The sequence below is a fragment of the Lepidochelys kempii genome, chromosome 3 (assembly GCF_965140265.1).
Source record: "Lepidochelys kempii isolate rLepKem1 chromosome 3, rLepKem1.hap2, whole genome shotgun sequence".
NCBI classification, from domain to species: domain Eukaryota; kingdom Metazoa; phylum Chordata; order Testudines; family Cheloniidae; genus Lepidochelys; species Lepidochelys kempii.
In genome coordinates, this window is record NC_133258.1 from 5,775,462 (window position 1) to 5,794,417 (window position 18,956).

General features: G+C 49.9%; 1 protein-coding gene across 1 annotated transcript in view; it reads right to left on the reverse strand.

The window, feature by feature from the left end:
- Nucleotides 1–2,635: 2,635 nt before the first annotated feature.
- Nucleotides 2,636–18,956, reverse strand: part of LOC140908096 (fibrinogen-like protein 1) — a 34,421-nt gene continuing 18,100 nt past the window's right edge. The window contains exons 2-6 of the mRNA XM_073335071.1: nucleotides 14,847–15,069; nucleotides 11,462–11,599; nucleotides 7,688–7,904; nucleotides 4,685–4,880; nucleotides 2,636–2,782 (exon numbers count right to left, since the gene is read on the reverse strand). Coding sequence (XP_073191172.1) covers nucleotides 2,636–2,782; nucleotides 4,685–4,880; nucleotides 7,688–7,904; nucleotides 11,462–11,599; nucleotides 14,847–15,069 — 921 coding nt within the window. The remainder of the gene's footprint in view (nucleotides 2,783–4,684; nucleotides 4,881–7,687; nucleotides 7,905–11,461; nucleotides 11,600–14,846; nucleotides 15,070–18,956) is intronic.

Sequence of the window (18,956 nt, forward strand, 5' to 3'; positions counted from 1 at the left end):
AACACCTCCAGTTCAGGAGATTGAACCTTCCCCCCCACCCCATCACACTCCTCTTTGCTGATGCTCCAGTTCTCCAGCCCTCCCAGGCCCTGATCCCTATCAGTGGACTTCAGAGCAGCAGACCGAGCTCAGCGACCCTGGAGCAGGCTGGTGCCAAGGGAGAGAGAGCGAGGTGGAGTGGTTAGTGCAGTGGACTGGGAGTCAGCAGACCCGCTGTCTCACCCTGGGACCAGCACTCCCCTCTTTGTGCCTCACCTTTGCCCTCTGTAAAAGGGGGATCATATTTACCACCCTCGCCAAGAACCTGGCAATCTATGGATGGAAAGAACCAGGGGTTATTTAAATGCCCCCGAGCCAGCTCATCCCAAAGCCGGTCCACAGGGCATCCTATATTCTACTGGGTACGCTCCCCTGTCTCTGGCTATTTATTAATTGATGGCCGGTATCTCTAGTCATCGCATGCCAAAATAGCAAGAACCTAAACACCACATAAAGCAAGTGGGGGACGGGGGGGGGAACAGGCGTTCTGGGGGGGTCGTACATCACAGCCAGTTGTCTCGGGGGGATGGTAGAGAGATTGGCAGCCGGCAGGGGACTCAGCTGGGACTGCTCCTCATTGAGGGGGTGTCAGGGGATAGTTGGGAGGATTAAGGGGGCTCAGAAGGGTGTGGGTGGAGCTTTGACAGAGGTGCAGGCAGGTCGGGCAGCCCAGAGGAGGGAATGGGGAGAGTGTCCTTGAATGGGAGAGGGCAGACAGGCGAGCTCTGAGGCACTTTACCTAGGAGCCTCTGCCATAATGTGGGTCTACAACCCCCCTCTTTTGTTAACCCCTTCTTTCCTGCCACCCTCCCTCCCCATTCTGTTTAACCCCACCCTGCTCTTTCCTTCCCAGCGCACCCAGCCCTACTGAATTTCCTGTGGTGGAAATCGTTGCGTCGGCCAAGTGCCTGAACCCTGGGCCAACATCGGCCCAAGGAAAAGCCACCCAGAAATCACTTCCAGCCTTCACCCCCATACGCCTAAGGGGTAACAGCCTTCCCCCCCCCACCCCTTCCCCAACAGAAACCTGCCAGCCAGACTCTGTTATTAAGTAAATAAAAATCTCAGCACACTTTTCTCAAGAGGGGACGCTTTGGCTTTCAGGCCCAAACCCTTCCCCCTGGTTATGGGTCTTGCAGGAGACTTGCATAATTCCAGCTCAGAGCAGGTCCTGGGGAATCCTTTCTCTTACCTCTCAGGAATGGGTGCATGGTCCACAGGGAGCAGCCCCCTGCAGGATTCCCTCTTTTATAAAGCCTGGTTCTTTCCCTTAAGCCCCCACTGGCCCGCAGGTAATTAGTCCAGGTGCACTGGCCCCTGCTTCCTCCTAAAGGGCCAGTCTCCCTGTTCCACCTTCTTTACCCACCACAAAATTATGAGAGTGAGCACAAACCCAATTCCCTCTCCCCCCCGCCCCGCCCGGCCGCCTTTGAGGTAAATAGAAACCCACCTCACCGCATGGTCTCTTCCCTGAGAAGGGACAGGAACTGTGAAAATGGGACTGAAATGGCAGCACTGGGAGGCTTTTGATGTCTGTTTTATTTGTGGTGCAATAATTATCCCAGCCCTGAGGAAACTCAGCTATGGAACGTCAGTGTGCCAGACAGAGGGCAACATGGGCTGGAGGGGACGTTAGCAAAACTTCCCCCATCCCCGACTAACATACAGTTCTCTGCGTGCTGTGTACAAACAAACAGTAGCAGGAACCGGGCCCAGGAGGCAGCCCTCACAGCTCTCTCCAGAGGAGATGAAAGCATGGCCCACGCATTACAGAGGCAGCCCCAGGAAGTCGTGGGATGCAAGACAGACTTTCAGCTCCAAACACATGCGAGTCTCTCTTCTATAAGGGAATACCAGAGCTCTGTCCAGCAAAGAGGTCTGTCTTTATACCAGAGTAGGGCCATTGTGTCCCACTAGAGGACAGTGGTAAACGTACACCCAAGCCAGTAGATTGTGTGAGTCCCCCTAGAGCTTCCCCCGAGGTCATCATTCGTTCTTGAGCTCACACCAAGAGCATCTAGGGTCTCCAGCCAACAATCCATGCCTGAATCCATCCAGAGCCATCAAAAGGTGGCATCTGGATTTGGGCCAACACACCTGAGAAGCCGAAGGGGCAGCTCCGTGAGCCCAGCCAGCCAAGGGCACTGTCATACGGAGTGCAAGCAAGTCCAGCATTCCTCCAGCAGAGGGCAGCACTGCAGTCCCTGAAGTCACTACATGGCAGTATCTCATGAAAAGTTTTAAAACATTTAAATAGTTCCCCTAAAAAATGGGATCCTCTTGGACCACGATCTTCCATCTTTGGCCTGTTCTCAGCCTTTGGTAGGTCCAGTCTAGGAGAGTGTTGAACAATAAGATTTCACTCAAACTGGCCTTGGTAACACAGGGCTTCACCATTTAACCACACACTGAAGGCCTTTCTTTCTTTCTTGGTTGTCTTCATTCTCTTGACCCTGCCCCAAAGGCAGAAGCAGGATGATATTTTGGGGACGCCGTGGTCTCCGGAGTCAGTCCATCTCCAGCTATAACAAGCCACTCCCGTCCATCCCTTTCTGGAGCTGGGGATCAGCTGAGAGGAGAAACATCCCCAGTCCCTTCATGGGGAGAGATGGGGTCGGAAGGTGCGTGGACGGATCATCATGGTGACTTTCTTCAGGGAGTAGTAATCAGTGTCTTTCCAGGTGTACCACACAATGCCATCTGGCCCCAGGATCTTGCGGTTTTTTATGGAGTACCTGCCCCCCTGTGACAGAGAGAAGGAGAATGTGAGGCATAGGGGACATTCAGAAGTGGCAGAAGAGTCATTTGAAACCAGAACCTCCCAGTGCCCTAGGGAGTACAGCTGAGGTACCCCTGCAGCTTCAGCCATGGGGGAGCTGCTGATCTTTCCTAGTGCTGCCAGTGCGCGCAGCACTATACGAACATTCCCTGGCATCTGGAATCATCTCCCACCAGACGTTGAAGGCCTGGCAATTGGCATGATAGGTTGTACAACCTGGATTGTTTTCACTGGATGATAATTTATTTACAGGCTCAGTGATGAAAACACTCAGGCACGAAATCTACAAGAACAGAATTCAGCTGGGTTTCCCCTCCCTTCCAGCGGGCGCAGGCCCATCTACCCAAGAGAAAGGATGAGGTTGCCTGGAAGCAGAAGACAGTTCTATTTTCTACTATGTCTGTAGGACCAAAAAAAAAAAAAAAAGTTAAAGAATTAGAGTTAGTTTGAGTTAGGTTAAAGAAATATGCACATGTGTTGTAACAAAAGGCCCTGACTAGCAAGTAGAAGGAAGGCCTTAAAAATAATGAATTATAAGGCCAAAAGAAATGAAGCAGGGAGGATGAATCGTTCAAAGAATAGCTGATGAAGTAAGGAGAAATGCTTAAGAAGAAGGCCGCTGATGAACAGGGTGACTGTAGATGGGTTTCAATAAGACAAAGAGAATGTCTCTTCAAAGGAGTCAACAGAGACCGTCCCACCCCACACACCAGTGGTATTTCCCATGTGAACCCAGGTGTAATGAAAGAGGTGGGAGGGATCGCTCAGTGGTTTGAGCATTGGCCTGCTAAACCCAGGGTTGTGAGTTCAATCCTTGAGGGGGCCATTTAGGGATCTGGGGCAAAAACTGGGGATTGGTCCTGCTTTGAGCAGGGGGTTGGTCTAGATGACCTCGTGAGGTCCCTTCCAACTCTGAGATTCTATGAGCTGCTGGGCAGCTGGGAGGGGAAGTGCTAAGGAGAAAAGACTTTGGGAAAAAGAAGGTTGAAAATATGATCTGGATTAAGATGAACTGTCTCAGGCTGTTTTTAGCTGAAGTCAGTAATTGGCAACGACATCACGTTTTTGTCAAAGGGTATAAAAAGTAAACTCTTAAAGGGTTCTTTGCTAATTCCTGCCTGACCACATTGGAGCCGACCAACATGGGTCTAAGCACCGCTGGGCTTAGCCCGTTTGTAAGTATCTTGATCAAATGCTTATAAATGTTTTGTTACTTTTTGGATGTAGTAAATTGCTTATTAGTAAGGCTATGATTTTGTCATGGAGGTCACGGAATCCATGACTTCCAGAGATCTCCATGACTTCAGCTCTCGGCGGCTAGGAGCTGCAGGGTCCTCCCGCTGCCCGCCATAGCTCAGAACTCAGGGGGTCCCCTCGCTCGGCTGCCCCACAGCTCCCAGCTGCTGCAGGCGGCAGAGGGGTGGGGGTGGGGAAATCCGGCAGCTCCCCATTTTGTCACGCATATTTTTAGTAACAGTCATGGACAGGTCATGGGCTTCCGTGAATTTTTCTTTACTGCCCGTGACCTGTCCTTGACTTTTACTAAAAATATGCGTGACAAAATCTTAGCCTTTCTTATTAGTTAGGCATGTTTAGAACAATTGTACACGGTACCATTTGGCCTTGGGATTTAATAAAGGAATGTATAGTTAAATTTGTGTTTGGTGGTTTCTCATATTCATATTAATAACTTCAAATATTATTAATAATTCCAACAAATCAGGGTATCTCAAAGCAATGAGGGAGAGCCTTGTAGCTGGGTGGTTGGGCAGGCAAAGAGGAGCTGCTGTTATATGATGAACAACAGCTTCCATGCAGCCTCACCCACGAAGCAGCAATGCCTATGTCCTTTCGTGGCCACCGTACCTTGTAGTACACGCCATTGAGGTTGGAGAAGAAGCACTGATGATACCACCAGCCCCCGTGGGAGATCTCGGCACAGATGTTCCCCGTGTCAGGCGTGCTGAAACTCCTCTTGTTGTGGTACCAGGCAAATGAATCCTCCACTGTCCCACTGAAGCCTTCCACATGCAGGCGGTAATAGTTTGCCTCATCCTCAATGCTGCAAACAAGAGGAAACGGGCTGGATTGTCTCCTGGGGTTTCTACATCTCCTTTCCAAGCTGGGCATTGCAAGCTTTATTCTTGCAGCGCATCCATCTGCATCCAGTTATCTAGGCTGGGCATGCTCAGTGTAACTGCATCTTGCCAGTTCAGGGCCCAACGCCCTCTCTCTCCGTTCGGGAATATGTGATCCCTCCCCGCCCCAACCCCCTGCATCCCCATCCCTTTCACTGCATCCCTCCCTGTCCCACTCCCCGCATCCCCATCCCCCCCATCACTGTATTCGTCCCCATCCCAAACCCCTACACCTCCATCCCCCTCACCGCATCCCTCCCCGTCCCCTGCATTCCCATCCCCCTGTCACTGCATCCCTCCCCGACCCACCCCCCCGCATCCCCATCCCTCCCCCCGCATCCCTCCCCATCTCACCCCCCTGCATCCCCATCCCCCTGTCACTGCATCCCTCTCTGACCCACCCCCTGCACATCCATCCCCCTCACCGCATCCCTCCTCCATCCCATCCTGTCCTGCCCCCCACACCTACCCATCCCATCCCTGTACCCCTTACAGCGCTCTCCCACCCATCCTCTCCACCTCCCAGAGCCGGCACCCCCATGTCCCCCACCCCCCACAGCCCTGCACCCCATTCACCTCCATACACTGCTGCACTCCCATTATGTCCCTATACACCCCTGTGCCCCCCACATCCTCATGCACCTGTAGCCTTCTGCCACTGCATCCCCATCCACCCCACATCCACCCCACATCCCCTCCTCTCTCCTTCACTGCCCCCTCTCACCCCCACCCTGCTCTCTTCCTTGGTCTCTTTCCCTCCCCATCCTCTCTCCTCCACCCCCACCCCCAACTTTTCCCCTCCAGCCCACCCTCCTCCCTTCCCGGCTGGGTGATTTAGGCAGCCCCTGGGAAAGTGTATGAAAAAGTGTCTCTGTCGGCAAGTATGTGCGTGCATGCATTGTATGTCTGTAAGAGACTGTGTGTCTGTATGTAGGGAGGTGTGTGTATACCTGTGTGAATAAAATTTGCAGCCTAACTCTTTGACTTTCATTCCTTTTGCTGGCTTGCGCACAAAAAAAATGGATAACATAAAATATGTGCGTATTCATTTCATAACAAGTGTTCAAAAGAGGAGGGAACTCCCAAAGCAATGTATTATTTCTGAAAAAGGCAAATGTTGTTGACTAGTAATTGCAGAAGAGCCAATGTATCAGACATTTCTTCCCACCTTTGTCTAGCAACATTATAAACCCTTTGTTGCAGACTCTCGCTTTTTATGTGTGTGTCCAACACCTTCCAGCCTGGAGCCCTGATCTTAGTTGGGGTCTCCAGGCACAAAACAACCGTTGTAAAATATTACATAATGCGGAAGTGCATATGTTAGTGCATGCTAGAAGTGTACACATGAATACACGTGTGTATCTGCATGTTGGTGTGGGAGTCAGTTTCTACAGATTTATTTATACAGATATCTGGACAGGTGCATTTCTGTGGCTGTGCTCTGTGGATTTGTATTTGGGCTTCAGGAGTGGGCCTTTAATGGACCCAGGGCAGCGGTGATAAGGTGTGGTCCTAATTCCACACACAAAATTACAGTAACTTTAGTGAACAAAAGCCATGGAGCTGGTTACGAAAAATGGGACAAGGGGAGGGAAAGAATTGTGAAAACCTTGATGAAATGCCATTTTTTTTTTAAATGACCCTTTTTGACTATTTTGCTGCCAGCTGTAGCGCCCTGTAACAAATATACCCTGAACTACTGCTCAGAACAAGAAATACGCCTGTTTGGGCCTTGCAGTGAAAATGAGCATGTGAGAGAGGGTGGGGGAGAGCAAGCGACGGGGGCGGGGGGGGGGAGAGACCACGGAGTGAGCAGGGGGTCGGGCCTTGGGAAGGGGCGGGGCAGGGCCTCAGGGAAGGGGGCAGTGGGCGGGGCAAGGGTGTTCGGTTTTCTGGAATTAGAAAGTTGGCAACCCTACCCACTAAGGTCAAATGGAAGTCTTTCCAATGACTCCAGCAGACTTTGGATCAGCTCCATGCACCAGGGATTGGTGGACCTGCAGACTGAAAAGCAGGAGCTGCCATGGCTGTAGGGCATAAATTAACCCCCAGGGTGATGTCTGCACGGCACTCAGGAGGTGTGATTTCCAGCTTCGGCGGGCTTACACGCACTAGCTCTGCTTGAGCGAGGATCTATCACAGGGCAGCCGTGGCAAGTGGGACCAGCTACCCAAATACAAGCCTATCGGACCTCCTAGACACGCACGCAGCCAGCTGGCCCTCCTGAACCCACACTGCTATTTTCAGGTGCTGGGCCAAGCAGAGCTAGCCGTGTATGTCTGCGAATCACATCTCCCCACTGCGATGGAGGCACCCCCCGGCGAGGGTCAGGCAGACACTTCCCCTCTGGGCCAGTTACTCCATACTTGTCCACTAGGAGGATTCTTGTCCCTTCCTGGAATGCCTCTGGGGCTGGTCACTATTGGAAACAGGACATCAGCATGGATGGCCCTGGTTTGATCCACTATGGCAACTGCTGTGTTTCTACAGTATGTTCCTAAACCAAAACAACACACATCTGACCAGGAAGTGAGGCCTTACCCTCCACGGCACTTGTTATGGGAATCAAGCAAATAGACCAGGAACTAACCATAACTTGGGGCCAATCCCACAAGCCTTCTGGGCCCAAAACTTCCACCAATTCCAGTGGGATTTCCATGCGCTAAGGCCTTGCAGGAGACGGCCCTTTGCCTGCAGCAGGAACCCAGGGAAGGGCACCGTGCCCTCCTACCTGAAAAGCTGGTAGAAGGCGTGCTTGTGCTTGTTATTCCAGTCTTCCAAATCAATGCGTAGTGAGTAGTCCCCTTGGTTCGTCATCTTGTGAATGTTCTCGTTACCCAGCCAGAACTCTCTGTTTAAATCCCCAAAGCCGTCTTTATACTCGGTCCACGTCCGGGTGAAGTTGACCGAGCCGTCCCGCCGCCGCTGGATGACGGTCCAACCTCCACCTGCCAAGGGGAGAGAGGTGACGCTGATTTGAGTCTCCCATTAGCATCATTAGTGAGGAACCCAGCATCATCCTGTGCCAAAACCTTGACTCAGCTCCGCCTTGTACTGACATTGGCCAGCTGGCCTGCTTGCAGAGATGTCTTCAACTAACTTTGCTCCTCTTCATCCCTTGCCACACCCCCAGCCCCCAGAGGAAAGCTGATCTGCTGGCTCTGCAGTGGTTATAACCCTGCAATGTGTATCCGTGGAGAAGTTTACAGATCACAGAGACCGAGTCTGATCTGTCCTACACCAGTGCTGACGGCAACAGTTACTCCTCATTTACGCGGGCATACCTGAGGGCAGAATCAAGCTGGTAAATTTGAAGAAAGAAGCCGTTTAGGCATGAAATAGGCTGGAGATTCCAGCATGTTGGTATTATTATGTATTGGTTCCAGAGCACCACAGATGTGCACGTAGCCAAAACCACACTGCGTGAAGCATGTGTCTCTTCTAGAGGACCTCAGTGAGGCAGCCATGCAATCACTGCAGATTAACGGAGGCGTCTCTGATGGCTACCAATGGCGTCCTTTCTGCTTGCCTCCGAGTCACTAATGGGTGAGACTGTGCTGTCTAGGACAGATATAGCGAGCAAGTGCAGGTTTTCTTGGAGATACTGTAATGGGTCAAAAGAAAAGGAGGACTTGTGGCACCTTAGAGACTAACCAATTTATTTGAGCATGAGCTTTCGTGAGCTACAGCTCACTTCATCGGATGCATACCGTGGAAACTGCAGCAGACTTTATATATATACAGAGAATATGAACCAATACCTCCTCCCACCCCACTGTCCTGCTGGTAATAGCTTATCTAAAGTGATCATCAGGTGGGCCATTTCCAGCACAAATCCAGGTTTTCTCACCCTCCACCCCCCCACACAAATTCACTCTCCTGCTGGTGATAGCCCATCCAAAATGACAACTCTTTACACAATGTGCATGATAATCAAGTCTGGCTATTTCCTGCACAAATCCAGGTTTTCTCACATCCCCCCCACCACACAATGGGTCACAAACTGACTACGAGTAACCATGTGATGCAGTTGTGAAAAAGGCTAATATCCTTCTGGGGTGTATTAACAGGAGTGGCATATGTAAGCAGGGCCAGATTAACTCTCCTGTGGGCCCGGGGCTATTAGATTCTGTGGTGCTCCTGTATACAAGTCTTTTTCCTCATTTAAAACAAAATGATCACGATTGTGGCATCGAGGCTATTAATGCTATACTAAACTTGCCTTTTAAAAAACATAAAGCCATTTTGTGGTTACATTTCAGTCTTAAAACATGTAGAATGTAGTTAAGTTAATTCAAAATAGCCCACTTCTTACCTTAGAATCGCTATTATATTAGTTTCTTTCTGGGAGGGAGTTTGGGTGCAGGATGGGGCTCCAGGCTGGGGCAGGAGTGTCGGGGTACAGGAGAGGGTGAGGGGCGAGGGGTCTGGGAGGGAGTTTGGGTGCAGGGGGCGGATTCTGACCTGGGGCAGGGGGTTGGGCCGCAGGAGCAGGTGCGAGGTGCAGGCTCCAGCCGGGAGATGCTTACCACAGGCAGCTCCCGGCTGGCGGCGCAGTAGGGCTCAGGCAGGCTGCCTGCCTGCATGCCGTGGACCCACGCCGCTCCCGGAAGTGGCCGGCTGCTGGCACGTCTCTGCGCGCTCCTGTGGGGAAGGGGACAGCGTGTCTCCGTGCGCTGCCCACGCCCGCAAGTACTGCCCCCGCAGCTCCCATTGGCCAGGAACTGGGGATGGTGCTGGGGGCAGTAGCAGCACACGGAGCCGCCTCCATCCTCCTCCAGGGACTACAGAGACGTGCCAGCAGCCGGCTGCTTCCGGGAGCGGCGTGGGGCCAAAGCATGCAGGCAGCCTGCCTGAGCCCTGCTGCGCCGGGGCCCCCCTTAGCCCAGGGCCCTGGACTGCAGCCCTAAAGCCCCTGCATTAATCCGGCCTCTTTAGTCTCGAGAAAAGAAGATGGGGGGGCGGACCTGGTAACAGTCTTTAAATACAAGAAGGTCTGTTATAAAGAGGCTTGTGATCAGCTGTTCTCCATGCCCACTAAACACAGGACAAGAAGGAATGGGCTGAATCTGCAGCAAGGATGATTCAGGTTCAATATTAGGAAAAACTTTCTAACTATAGAGATATTTAAGCCCTGGAACAGGCTTCCCAGGGAGGCTGTGAGATCCCCATCACTGAAGTTTTTTTAAAAACAGGTTGGACAAATCCCTGGCAGGGATGGTCTAGGTTTACTTGGTCCCTCTGCCCTGCACAGGGAACTGGATTTGATGACCTCTCAAGGTCCCTTCCAGCCCTACATTTCTATGATTCTCAGTTTATGACTGGTTTATGGATCATTGTGGGCATGCAACTCCATAGGTGAAGGGTTACCACAGCTCCGCCAGGGACTGAAAACAGCGGGGAGCGATTACTGTAGTCTCAGAGATTCTATGCAGCTCCAGAGAAATATTCTCCTGGGGTGGTTTGCATATACTGGTTTAGGGCAGTCCCAGCGGAGATGTCATGGGCAAATAAAGAAATTGAGATATAAAGGCTGAGTTTGGGAAGATTTGGGGTCTTCCTTTTGATTCAACAAGCAGACAGATCTTGGGCTTTAGGGGAACCCCAACCCTTGCTGAAAGATTGGAAAGTCTTTGGCCTACTAGGGCCCTATAAGACTGATGGGTGAGTCCTGGTGGATGAGTCCTTAGTACGTGTGCAGGGAATTTTATTGTTTTAGGTGTTTTTTCTGTATGCTTTTCTATCCTTAAAATAAATGTACTCTTCTGCAAGGAAGAACTGTGTGCCCGCTGGTAAAAACACTGCCATTGTCCTCCGAGAGAAAGCAATGCACAGGGGCTGACCCTGAGGCAGTCTGTCTTGCTGGGGATATGCCAGTGTATAGAATAATAGAATCACAGACTCATTGAAGTGTAGGACTGGAAGGGACCTCAATAAGTCATCTAGTCCAGTTCCCTGCACTCAAGCAGGACGAAGTAATGACTAGATCATTCTGACAGGTGCAGCCTTAAAACCCTGATCAGGAGGAAGAGGGATGCAGGTTTCTGCCCCAGAAAGATGATGCCTGGGAACCTGAAACCATATGTGTGTGCCCTTGAGGGACCACGGACAGGAAATACAGGTGCAGTTACCCTGAAAGTGTAACACTGTCCTTCCCCCGTTTAACCCAGGCTCTAGGCTCCAAGAGCACAAACACCATGAGCTCTTCCAGCGCGGGATGCACCAAGATGGAGAATCCATCCTTGCTTGAATAGGTCCTGGGGACTAGAAGCATTAGATCCACCACTGCAGCTCAATGAGACACTTCAACTGGGGTTCCTATAGCTGGTCTTCCAGAACTCCAGTAGGTGAGACTATCTCTACAAGGAAGCTTGTGCCTAGGTACTAGGGTGCAGTGTGCTCTAGGTACATATCCAGAGTACACAGAAGTCTGATGTTGTGCCTTGGGCCCTGCCTGACCCTTATGAGAAAAGACATTCAGGCATGTGGTCGCTTCTTACTATACCTTCCGTGTCCATTTCACACAGCACTTCTATTGGCATCCCACCGACAGAGGGCATAATGCTGTAGACCCCAGACCTCCGGATCCCATTGTAGTAAATGGAAGCACAGTCTATTGGGCAGTTCTTTGCATGCTTCACGTCTAAGACAGGAAACAGAGAGACACAGTTTAACATTTCACTCAAAGAAGGGAGGACTTGTTTGGCTGAGTTTAGAACTCAAACACAAACTTCTGAGTTCCAGATGTAGATCAGAGCTTAAGACTTTTGAGGTATGAGCTCCATTTACTCTGGCAAAATTTAAGTTCTGGGATTCCACATGGACTGAGGAGTAGTTCACTGGCATTTATTTCATTTTATTTTATCCCTCGGGCCATCCTAAAATGGGAGCAAGACTGATTTTCACAGACAAACCTCCATCCATTGCACAGAGCACAGGGGAATAGAGTTTGAACCAGAGCCCTATATCCACACTCAACCACAATTTCAGGACTTCTGGAATCAAATCTGGATGCTAACCAGAATTGTGTGGCTAGGACCTGTCTCTGAGCTGGAAGTGGAAACCCCTGAGCTTGAGCAGATTGGATTCACAGCTGATTCTGGATATAAAATTCACAGTTCAGGCCCATCTCGACGAGTGCAGACCTCCATGCAGTTGTTAGAATGACACGTTCTTTGTTTTTAAATTAAAGCTTCTTTGCCCTTTAAGTTAAGGTGGAAATGGCAAGAGTTTTGCTGAGCTCAAAGTTCTGCTGGGCTCTTCCCTTCCAACACTGGGACAGAATGGTCTAGTTCTGTTTCCATTCTCCAAAGGTGGCCAGTGCTGGATGCTTCAGAGAAAGGTGTCAAACCTCCCATAATGCACCTTACATTACTAGGCTTTGATACTCTTAGCTTAAAGATGTATGGACAAGTGGCCAAACCCTAGCATCCTTAGTCACACCTCTGGGGCGGCAGAACCTTCCTAACAGTAGGGGGACCACTGGCGCCCAAACCATGGCCCCACCGCCCCCGTGCCAACCCTTCCCCCTGAGGCCCCAATGTTGCACCGTCCTTCCCCCAAGGCCCCTCCCGCATACCACCCCTTTTCCCTGAGCCTCCGTCCCCGTGCCGCCCCTCAAACAGAAACCCCACCCTCACACTGCCCCTTCCTCCAAGGCCACGCCCTCGCACCGCCCCTTCCCCCCCAAGGCGCTGTCCCCTCCCACCTGTCGCTTGTCCTTACAGACGGTAAAAAGTGGGAGGGCCATGGCCCCCTAGGCCCCCCCTATTCTGGCACCCCTGCCTCCCACTAGGGGGTTGGGACACAAGATGTGTCAGAGCCTGTGTCTACACTCCAGTGTTGACATACCCAAGGAGGGTTTGCCTGGGGAAAGACTGAGTGAAAGCTGAGGAAGATCATCAGTGAGAACACAAATTCTCTGACGAGCTTTGCAGAGAAAGGCGGAGGGAACAGGGGACGAATGAGAGAGATACACTTCCTCTTATCCACGCTACACCAGCCGACCCTAATACCGAACCAGAAGCATGGCCAAGTTTGTGGGATTGAGAGGGTTATAAAGAGAGAATTGCCATTTTTTTTTCCCATGAGGGAAGAGCGAGGGATGAGGTCACAACTCTGGCAGCCAATGAAAGTACATTGGGAAAGGAGGAATGGGCGTTGCAACATTCCAAGCCACCAGTCAGAGGGCCCGTTTGCTTTGAGGTCTCCCATTGGCTGTGGGAAGTGGGGACGGAATGGAGAAGCACCCAATCAAGGCCACTCTTTAGGGACTGGTCTCAGAGTTCCACTGGACTATTTCCGGCCAGCTGATCCGGCAGCGCTGCTAAAGGGAACCCTGTGAGAATACCATGCAAGGAAATCTCACAGGGGAGACACTCTGGGGCTACTGGGTCTAGTTTCTGCTGCCTAGTGAGGGTATTACCACCAGCACCAGTTCTCCTTTTTCCAGCCGGCCATTTACTCTTCCAAAGAGAAATTATTTATGTGTACCTGGTGGCCAGAGGAATTGGAGCCAAGCTATCATGGTACCTAAGGCTGAGAGAGCTGGCTTCATTTAAAACAAGGATGATGGAAAACAATTAGACTGGTTGGCTCATAGGCTCAGTAACCAACTAACGCGCCTTTCCTCCCAACGCCACTGGCTCAAATCGGATTCAGGTTGGTAGGTGAATGGCATTAACAAATCAGGCCTGTTGATCAGCGTGTGTAGAAGGAGTCATTGGGCTCAGCCGGCTTCTTACTGGATAAGTATCCACATCTCAGAAAGCACAGTCACGTGTGCTTTTCAGTCTTACGACGGGGGCCAAGAACCCAGACCAGCGTGCCCACCTGATTTCTCAAGCTGAGCGCTCCAAGTCGGGGCAGCGGCGAGAATCTGGTGGAGATGTTTTAATCACAGCAGCTTTTTGGTGAAAAATGGGTTTTTGACCAAAAGGAGCATTATTAGTTTTGGTTGAAATTTTCCTCTTTTTCTAAAAAAACAAAACCAGAAACCAAAACCCTTTTGGTAAAAGATCTTCAGTTCTTGGTAATAGAAAAAACCAACACCTCAGGTTTTGCTTAAAAAAAGAATTGGGGGTTTGGTTTTCAAAAATTGTACCAAAAATGATTTTTTTTAACCAAAAACTTTCATTTTTTCAATGAAAAAAAACGGGAAAATTTCAAGAAGAGAGAAAAATTTTCCATGAAAATGAATTGACCTTTTGGGGTCAGCTCTACTTGTGGTACATGGGCCAGGAGGTGCTCGGGACACCTGCCTCCTGCCACATGGTGTGGGCATATCGCCAGCATCAAGAGGACTTCAGGGCCATCTTTTCTGAGGCTCTGAGAAGCTCCAGATGCAGCCTGACAGTTCCGCAGGTGCTCGGTAATTCTGACAATCACAGCCCAGGGCGCCTCAAATTGGACACCCCAAATCTAACTGTGAAACGTTTGGCCTAAAAAACGGAGCGAAAGTCCATAAAATGCAAGGACATAGTCTAGTCTTATTTTTTACTATTGGCATTTATGGCAACAGGCCCGATCTCCGACTGTGCTGAGCATGGTACAGCTACGTAACAAAAAGATGGCCTTGCTTCCTCCCGGTTGAAATTATTTGGGACTTTCACCCCTCTTCATCAGACCTGCAGTCGGAGGTGTGAGGACGACACATGTAGCCATACCTGAGTTAGCGTTCATCGTGCTACCTAGCTCCGGCACCAATCGCAGTGAAGCTGCTAGCTCAGGCCAGCGGCTCAAGTACATACCCAGGACGGGGCTGTACAGCTCATGCTGCTGCCCATTCTGCCCCAGCTTTCACTGCTATCGTTATGTGAACTAGCTAGATCAGGCGTCTAGTCTGGATTCTAGCCCCTCGCCCCCCGCCCATCCCAGGTATTCCCCATCACCTGGATGGTGCATCTCCTGCTGCGACCTCATCTCGGCAGGAAGGAGGCAGCCGGGGTTGCGCCGGGCCCACTCGGTCAGCAGGGAGATGTTGTGGATCTGGGCCTGCATGTCGTAGAGCAGCGTGGCTTGGATGTGCCGCAGCGTGCTGGCCTCATTGTAACGCTGCTCCAGCTCCTGGACCCGCTGCTCCACCGTGGAGTTCCGGCTGTTCTTCTCCTCGTGCTTCAGGGGAGCAAAGCAACCAAAGAAGTGTTAGCTGCAGGCAGTGCAGAGGGTTCAGCATAGTGGGGGATGTCACAGGAGATAACAGGGCAAAGGACAATGTGGGCCAGTGGACGGGAAACCAGCTGACAGCCAGGGCAGAGCTGCGAACACCAGGGAACGTGATCCTGGCCAGTGACAGGTGCGTTCTGCACCAGCCTTCTAAACAGAGCTAAGGGGCAGCCCCAGGTAGCAGCCTGTTCTCTAAGTGACAATACACCCTAAAGGAAAGGCTGTTCACCCCGGCCAGACAGGGATGGAAACAGCCATCTCGGCCACAGCTGCTACTGGGTCTTCAGAAAGCAGCTGTCAGGAATACTAATAATAATCCGATAAGTAAGCTGGAGAAATACAGGCTTGGTGGAACTACCATTAAGTGGATACATAATTGATTAAACAACCACAAAGAGTAACTAGTAATGGAATGATGTCAGATTGGAGGGAGGTCTCAAGTGGGGTTCCATAGGGATCTGTTCTGGGTCCGGTGGTGTTTAACATCTTTATCAGTGACCTGGATGTAGGACTAGAGAGCACACTGATCAAATTTGAAGATGACACAAAGCTGTTGGGGGTTGTAAACACTTTGGAGGATAGAGCTAAGATTCAGAGGGATCTTGATAAATTGGAGAACTGGGCTATAGACAACACAATGAAATTGAGCAAAAACAAGTGGCAGGTGCTACGCATTGGGAAGAAAAAACAAATGCACAAATACAGGATGGGAGATAACTGGCTCGGCAGCAGCACTGCTGAGAAGGAGCTGGGAGTTGTGGTGGATCACAACCTCAACATGAGTCAGCAATGCGATGCTGTTGCAAAAAAAGGAAACAAAATTTTAGGTTGCATTAACAGAGGCATAGTAAGCAAATCACAGGAGGTACTAGTACCGGTCTCCTTGGTTCTGGTCAGGCCTCAGCTGGAGGACTGTGTCCAGTTTTGGTCACCAATGTATAGAAAGGATGAAGAGACACTGGAAAGGATCCAAAGGAGAGCAATGAAGATGATCAAAGGGATGGAATGCAAGCCCTATGAGCACAGGCTGAAGGATCTGGGTATATTTAGTTTGGAGAAGAGGAGATGATAGCAGTCTTCAAATATTTTAAAGGCTCCCATAAAAAAGATGGAGAAAAGCTGTTCTCTCTTGCCACAGAGGGCAGGGCGAGAGGCAGGGGGTCAAACTCCAGCAGAGCAGATTTAGATTAAATCTCAGGAAAAACCTCCTCATTGTAAGAACAGCAGGACAATGGAGCAGACACCTGGGGAGCTCGTGGAAGCTCCTTCACAGGAGATTTTCAGAAGGAGCCTGGATAGCATCTGTCTGGGATGGTTTAAACACAACAAATCCTGCATCTCTGCAGGGTTTACATTAGATGACCCTTGCAGTCCCTTCTAACCCTCTGGTTCTATGATTCTCTGACTCGATAATGTTACTGCTTTTGGCCTGAGCAGCTAGCCAAAAGTTTGGGGTTGTCAAGGTTCCTCCCCCACTCTGAACTCTAGGGTACAGATGTGGGGACCTGCATGAAAAACCTCCTAAGCTTATCTTTACCAGCTTAGGTCAAAACTTCCCCAAGGTACAAAATATTCCACCCGTTGTCCTTGGACTGGCCGCTACCACCACCAAACTAATACTGGTTACTGGGGAAGAGCTGTTTGGACGCGCCCTTTCCCCCAGAATACTTCCCAAAACCTTGCACCCCACTTCCTGGACAAGGTTTGGTAAAAAGCCTCACCAATTTGCCTAGGTGACTACAGACCCAGACCCTTGGATCTTAAGAACAATGAACAATCCTCCCAACACTTGCACCCCCCCTTTCCTGGGAAATGTTGGATAAAAAGCCTCACCAATTTGCATAGGTGACCACAGACCCAAACCCTTGGATCTGAGAACAATGAAAAAGCATTCAGTTTCTTACAAGAAGACTTTTAATAAAAATAGAAGTAAATAGAAATAAAGAAATCCCCCCTGCAAAATCAGGATGGTAGATATCTTACAGGGTAATTAGATTCAAAAACATAGAGAACCCCTCTAGGCAAAACCTTAAGTTACAAAAAAGATAGACAGAAATAGTTATTCTATTCAGCACAGTTCTTTTCTCAGCCATTTAAAGAAATCATAATCTAACACATACCTAGCTAGATTACTTACTAAAAGTTCTAAGACTCCATTCCTGGTCTATCCCCGACAAAGACAGACACACAGACCCTTTGTTTCTCTCCCTCCTCCCAGCTTTTGAAAGTATCTTGTCTCCTCATTGGTCATTTTGGTCAGGTGCCAGTGAGGTTACCTTTAGCTTCTTAACCCTTTACAGGTGAGAGGAGCTTTCCCCTGGCCAGGAGGGATTTCAAAGGGGTTTACCCTTCCCTTTATATTTATGACAGGGGTCTAGTAGGTTGTTCCAGCTGGGCGTAGAAGCTGGTGATAGGTGTTTCTCTGATACAGTTTTGTTTATTTACGAAAAACAGACACTGAGCTATGTCTTTGCTAGAGGGATCCAAGAACAAGCACAGCAATTTGTTAGCCTTCAGCCCCAAGCCTCTTTAGCCAACAGACCCAAACACTCTCACTAGCTTTTTCCAGGGTCACACTGTGCTCACAGGTTACTGCTGGGCTTTCCTGCCTTTTGCTTCTGGCTCTTTGTTCTTGTCTGTTCTCAATTTTCGGTGTATTCTCTCTTTTCCTCCCTCCCCCCACCTACCCAAAACAATACTAAGCCAAAAGCTCCTGGGTGGGTTCGCACACACCTTTTGTCTCAGTTGGTGGCTCATACTTACAGATATGTTAATTGAAGGGTGAGTTCATGCCTATCAATCTCAATGTTTTAGCTCAATCCGTAACAAGGTTTCACTCAGCTCATAACAATAATAATACCAATATCATATCATAACAATAATATCATCATATTATCATAACAATAATAATACCAATCTCTTATATATTTCATCTGTAGATCTTAAAGTACTTTATGAAGGTCAGTATCACCATCCCCCATTTTACAAATGGGGAAACCGAGGCACAGAGAGGTGAAATTGACTTGCCCAAGATCACCCAGCAGAGCTGAGACTAGAACTAAGGTCACCTGAGTCTTAGTCCCATGCTCCATCCCGTAGGCTACACTGCACAAAGATGTAGCCAAACCCCAGATTATGAACTCGGGTAATGACTGGCAGATATACCACCTCAATCAAGGGAGCCAATATTATCTCTGGCATCGTGTTCCGTTGTTTTCCCAATTTACCTTCATCACCCCCATGAGATCTTCCGTGAGCTCACTCCCATTCACGTGCCCAATCTCCATCAGAAGCTGGCCTCGTAACGCACCTGCACCAGTGTTTAACAATGTTGGGAGCCCTAGTGTAGACAAGGATGCTGCAGCTGCCAGTATTTTTAACACCGCATCAATCAGGCTTGCTTGGAGCTTGTTTTAACTGGCTACTGAAAAAGGCCTCAATACGGTTTGCTCTTGTCTGAACTTGCAGCTAAACTGTGTCTGGCTGCATCCATTGTTGACGTCCATCAGCAGCCCAGTGGATATGTTCTTAGGGCAAGCTCCTTCGGATCCAGTCCTGGAAGGTGCTAAGTGCTTTCAATGCACATTGACATCAATCACAGCTGATAGTATTCAGGACCTTAGAGTGTTGGGTTTGGAAGGAATAATGATGCTAAGAGGCACTTGGATATGTGGTGACAGAAAAATATCATATTGCCTCTATATAAATCTATGGACGCCCACATCTTCAATACCGTGTGCAGATGCGGTCGCCCCATCTTAAAAAAGATATATTGGAATTGGAAAAGGTAGAGAAAAGGGCAGCTAGAATGATTAGGGGTCTGGAACAGCTTCCAT